Source organism: Littorina saxatilis, linkage group LG5 (assembly GCF_037325665.1).
Source record: "Littorina saxatilis isolate snail1 linkage group LG5, US_GU_Lsax_2.0, whole genome shotgun sequence".
Taxonomy (NCBI): Eukaryota; Metazoa; Mollusca; class Gastropoda; order Littorinimorpha; family Littorinidae; genus Littorina; species Littorina saxatilis.
The window spans coordinates 36,530,913-36,535,912 of NC_090249.1; the positions used below are offsets into that span (position 1 = coordinate 36,530,913).

Consider the following 5,000-nt stretch of genomic DNA (forward strand, 5'->3'; position numbering starts at 1 on the left):
AGGACTGTGCTTTTTACTTAAAAAGAAAAGAATTGTTTCCAGGGAAAGGACTGTGCTTTTTACTTAAAAAAAGAACTGTTTCCAGGGAAAGGACTGTGCTTTTCACTTTAAAAAAAAAGAACTGTTTCCAGGGAAAGGACTGTGCTTTTTACTTAAAAAAAAGAACTGTTTCCAGGGAAAGGACTGTGCTTTTTACTTAAAAAAAAAGAATTGTTTACAGGGAAAGGACTGTGCTTTTTACTTAAAAAAAGAACTGTTTCCAGGGAAAGGACTGTGCTTTTTACTTAAAAAAAAAGAACTGTTTCCAGGGAAAGGGCTGTGCTTTTTACTTAAAAAAACCCCAACTGTTTCCAGGGAAAGGACTGTGCTTTTTACTTAAAAAGAAAAGAATTGTTTCCAGGGAAAGGGCTGTGCTTTTTACTTTAAAAAAAAGAACTGTTTTCAGGGAAAGGACTGTGCTTTTTACTTAAAAAAACCCCAACTGTTTCCAGGGAAAGGACTGTGCTTTTTACTTTAGAAAAAGAACTGTTTCCAGGGAAAGGACTGTGCTTTTTACTTTAAAAAAACCCAACTGTTTCCAGGGAAAGGACTGTGCTTTTTACTTTAAAAAAGAACTGTTTCCAGGGAAAGGACTGTGCTTTTCACTTTAAAAAAAAAGAACTGTTTCCAGGGAAAGGACTGTGCTTTTTACTTAAAAAAAAGAACTGTTTCCAGGGAAAGGACTGTGCTTTTTACTTTAAAAAAAACTGTTTCCAGGGAAAGGACTGTGCTTTTTACTTTAAAAAAAAGAATTGTTTCCAGGGAAAGGACTGTGCTTTTCACTTTAAAAAAAAAGAACTGTTTTCAGGGAAAGGACTGTGCTTTTTACTTAAAAAGAAAAGAATTGTTTCCAGGGAAAGGGCTGTGCTTTTTACTTAAAAAAAACCCAACTGTTTCCAGGGAAAGGACTGTGCTTTTTACTTTAAAAAAAAGAATTGTTTACAGGGAAAGGACTGTGCTTTTTACTTAAAAAAAAGAACTGTTTCCAGGGAAAGGACTGTGTTTTTTTACTTTAAAAAAAAGAACTCTCTCCAGGGAAATGACTGTGCTTTTTACTTTAAAAAAAAGAACTGTCTCCAGGGAAAGGACTGTGCTTTTTACTTAAAAAAAAGAACTGTTTCCAGGGAAAGGACTGTGCTTTTCACTTTAAAAAAAAGAACTGTTTTCAGGGAAAGGACTGTGCTTTTTACTTTAAATAAAAAGAACTGTTTTCAGGGAAAGGACTGTGCTTTTTACTTTAAAAAAAAGAACTGTTTCCAGGGAAAGGACTGTGCTTTTTACTTTAAAAAAAGAACTGTTTGCAGGGAAAGGACTGTGCTTAATACTTAAAAAAAAGTTACATGTATTTCTCATTTGGGAGGAAGGACCTTAATGTGTTAACAGATGTATCATTGTGCTTCAAATTTTGTGATGCAGCCAGTCCGGTCATTCAGTCAAGCAGTCATTCAAACCTTCAATCAATCAATCCATCAATCAATCAACCAATCACTCAATAAGCAGTCACATTATTGAAGCAATGCAGCAGTATGTTTGATCCCGGAACCATCTGTATTGGTATTCTTTTTATTCAAACATCCAGTATTTTACATATCCAAAGCTTATTGTAGACAATCTAAGCTTGATAGTTTTGAAATGAGTATTTTACACTTACCCTCCTTATTGTCTTAAACAATTTAGAATCAATTCATAGTATTATAGGTACCGGCACGGTTGGCCTAGTGGTAAGGCGTCCGCCCCGTGATCGGGAGGTCGTGGGTTCGAACCCCGGCCGGGTCATACCTAAGACTTTAAAATTGGCAATCTAGTGGCTGCTCCGCCTGGCGTCTGGCATTATGGGGTTAGTGCTAGGACTGGTTGGTCCGGTGTCAGAATAATGTGACTGGGTGAGACATGAAGCCTGTGCTGCGACTTCTGTCTTGAGTGTGGCGCACGTTATATGTCAAAGCAGCACCGCCCTGATATGGCCCTTCGTGGTCGGCTGGGCGTTAAGCAAACAAACAAACAAACAAACAAATAGTATTATAGGTGCACAAAGAAAAACAGTGTGCAGAAAGAAAAAACCATATTTGATATTAACTGACAATGGGAATCTCAAGAGACTCTCTTTGTTTAGTGAAAGCTTGCACACTTACGTATCATATGAAAGGCTTCTTTACTTTAACTATTATTGTTTTGATGCTTTGCTAACGCGTATTGGTACTGGTTCACCTCTTTGTTTATTGCTTTTTTTCAGGGAGGAAGCGGAACGAACGATGGTAGGACAGCATGACGGCGCCTTCATGATCCGAGATTGTTCCGTGCCAGGAGACTTCACCCTCACTGTCAGGTAACTGATGTCAGAACAGCCAATGTTGGATGGTAATATCAGAGAAGCTTGGGTAGCATTTGCTGTGGATGTTTTAAGTGTTCCGCGATTTCAGCCCCATCACCTGTCCTTGGCCAAGCGCGGCGGCTTAATGAAAGGTAGCTTTTAGTATTGATGAGGCCTATGGAGGAGTCAGAGCTTGTTGATCTTGAAAGCAACAAGTTGCAAAGAAAAAGAAACCGCACTCAAGCCTCACTAAGACTGTTTTATTTGAGGCCTCAGCCAATAAATAGAGTGACACGCCACAACGATTAGAACAAGTACAAGGACGTGTATGCCTCATTTTCACATACATTTGGTTCAGAGTTTGACAATCACCATTGCAATATTTCAACCCTCAGCAAAAATATCTACAACAACAACTTGACAAAACATTCACATTGATATGGTAAGCTCGGAATCTGAGAAAGAAAACGCTTCTGAGAAGGACGGTGTGTACGCCAACGCTTTCGCCATTCACGAAGCCCTGGGAGAAAATCGGTACGAGCCTATTGGTTTTGGTGCTGAAAATTCAGAGGCTATAATTCCTGATTGCTCTGATTGCAGATACAATGGCTGCAACAAGTGTGTGCGCATCTACAAACAGAAGAACGGGTACAGCTTGTCACCAGGAGAATCGGACGCTCCGTTCTCATCGCTGCAAGAACTGGTGGAGTTCTATCAGCAACACTCTCTCGCGTCCTTCAACAAACGTCTGGACCTCCGCCTGCAGCAAGCTGTGAGCAAGGTTTGTGCATGGGTGGAAGGAACATAATCACGGGACTGTTTGCAGTGATTGACTTTTTTTTTATTTGTGAGGCGGGACTTTTAGGTGAGTAAAGGAATGTACTGTGGAACCCCCTTTTAAGACCCCCGATTTAAGACCTAATTTTTAAGACCATATTAATTTTATTTTACAGATTTTCTGTAAACATATCTCCATTTTGAGACTCCCTCTTTTTTAACACCTGATTTTCTCACACGTCTTAAAGGGGGGGGGGGGGTCCACGGTATTGGCTTGTTTATTATTTATTGATATTTCGTTGTACACATGATACATGTCCTTTCATTTGTTTACAAAATTTGTTAAGATTTTGTTTTGTTTTGTTGATTTCATAGAGAGTTGTGTATTTCTTGCTGAAATACGAGCAGGGGCTCTGTAAACTTGCATGAAGACAATGAGTATGTTCTTCTTCTTCTTTTTCCTATATATACAATTAATATTACTAATGTATTCTTGTATTATTGTTTTAATATGGAAATGCGATTCTTGAAACAAGTGTTTTGTCTCATGAATGATGGTCAGAAAATAATTAAAAAGATGGTTTAAATCAACAGTTCTTTTGACTGTGTGTACCAATGACTTATTCAGTCGGTTACAGATGACCAGTCTTTCTCCAGATGTTGTACAAAACAGAATGTGGTTACCATGAGTGTATCTTTTAACTTATGTTCTGGAAAGTATGTCATAATTGCTTGTATACTGGTTTGAAGACTGAACAAGCTGTCACCCTGTTTACATACTAGTAAATCCACTGTCAAGTGAATATAAGCAGTAACAAAAAATCTATTATACTTAGTGTAGTATTTCATTCACTTGTGGCAGTAATTAAAGTGGAGTACAGTGCTACCTGCTATGAACGGACACCCTTGGGACCATCCCTACGCTACAGGTGGCCTGACATGACAGGTGTATTGTGGTCACGATAATAGACAAAGGGACAAGAGAAGGTGTCCTTTCATGGGAGGTGTCCCCTCAGTGGGGGCTCATGTTGCAGGATTCGCAGTGTTTCATAGCGTGTAGCATAAGAACGGTTCAGGCCACATTTGGTTTGCCTGTTCCAGCAAGCATCGTTAGTGTGCACAATATACCCATATACAGTGTGTTAAAAGAGCTTACTAGTGTTTCCAAGTATGGTTACACTGTTCGGCATACACACATTACATTCCACATCTGTTGTGCATAATGTTGCAGCCTGAATCAGCAGTGTCTAACCAGTACAGCGTGTTCAAAGAGCTCTACGACCTCAGCCAGCAACAGCTGTCAGCGGAGACCAGGCTGTCGGTGCTACAGCAACAGCGCGAAAATCTGGTTAATGTGCGTACATGTCAAAGCCTTTGTATGTGTTTTGAATCATTATTGTCTTTCCCTAGTATCTGTCCCCAAATCACCCTTATAGCACACACACACATGCAGGTATGCACATATGTATGCATACGTTAAACATGAAGAAACAGAAAAAGTCCTTGAGAGTTAGCTATTTTGAAGATAAAAAATGACCAGCATTTAATGCTAGACTTTTTAACCTGGGATGTGTAAATATGGCCGAGAGTTCTAGATTCAGCTTGTGCATACATTCGTGAAGCAAAGGAGAAAAATGTGATTCTGTCCTTATCCTGTGAAAGCTTATTTTGACAATATACAGCCTCCATAGGCATAACCAGGCTTGAAGGCAGTATTAAATTTGATAAAAAATAAAAATAAAATAAAAAATTCCAGAACAGAGGGTCTTCCATCCGGCAATATGCTTTTAGACAAGCTTGTTATAAGTAACCATATTCAAATAAAGTAATTGAAACTATTAAACTGTTTCATGCATTGATGTAAACACTTATA

General features: G+C 38.8%; 1 protein-coding gene across 2 annotated transcripts in view; it reads left to right on the forward strand.

Moving 5' to 3' along the window:
- Positions 1–5,000, forward strand: part of LOC138967013 (phosphatidylinositol 3-kinase regulatory subunit gamma-like) — a 28,205-nt gene that overhangs the window by 18,917 nt on the left and 4,288 nt on the right. For both annotated transcript variants that reach the window (XM_070339457.1, XM_070339456.1), the window contains exons 3-5: positions 2,273–2,365; positions 2,951–3,131; positions 4,359–4,481. In XM_070339457.1, the coding sequence (XP_070195558.1) occupies positions 2,273–2,365; positions 2,951–3,131; positions 4,359–4,481 (397 nt within the window). The remainder of the gene's footprint in view (positions 1–2,272; positions 2,366–2,950; positions 3,132–4,358; positions 4,482–5,000) is intronic.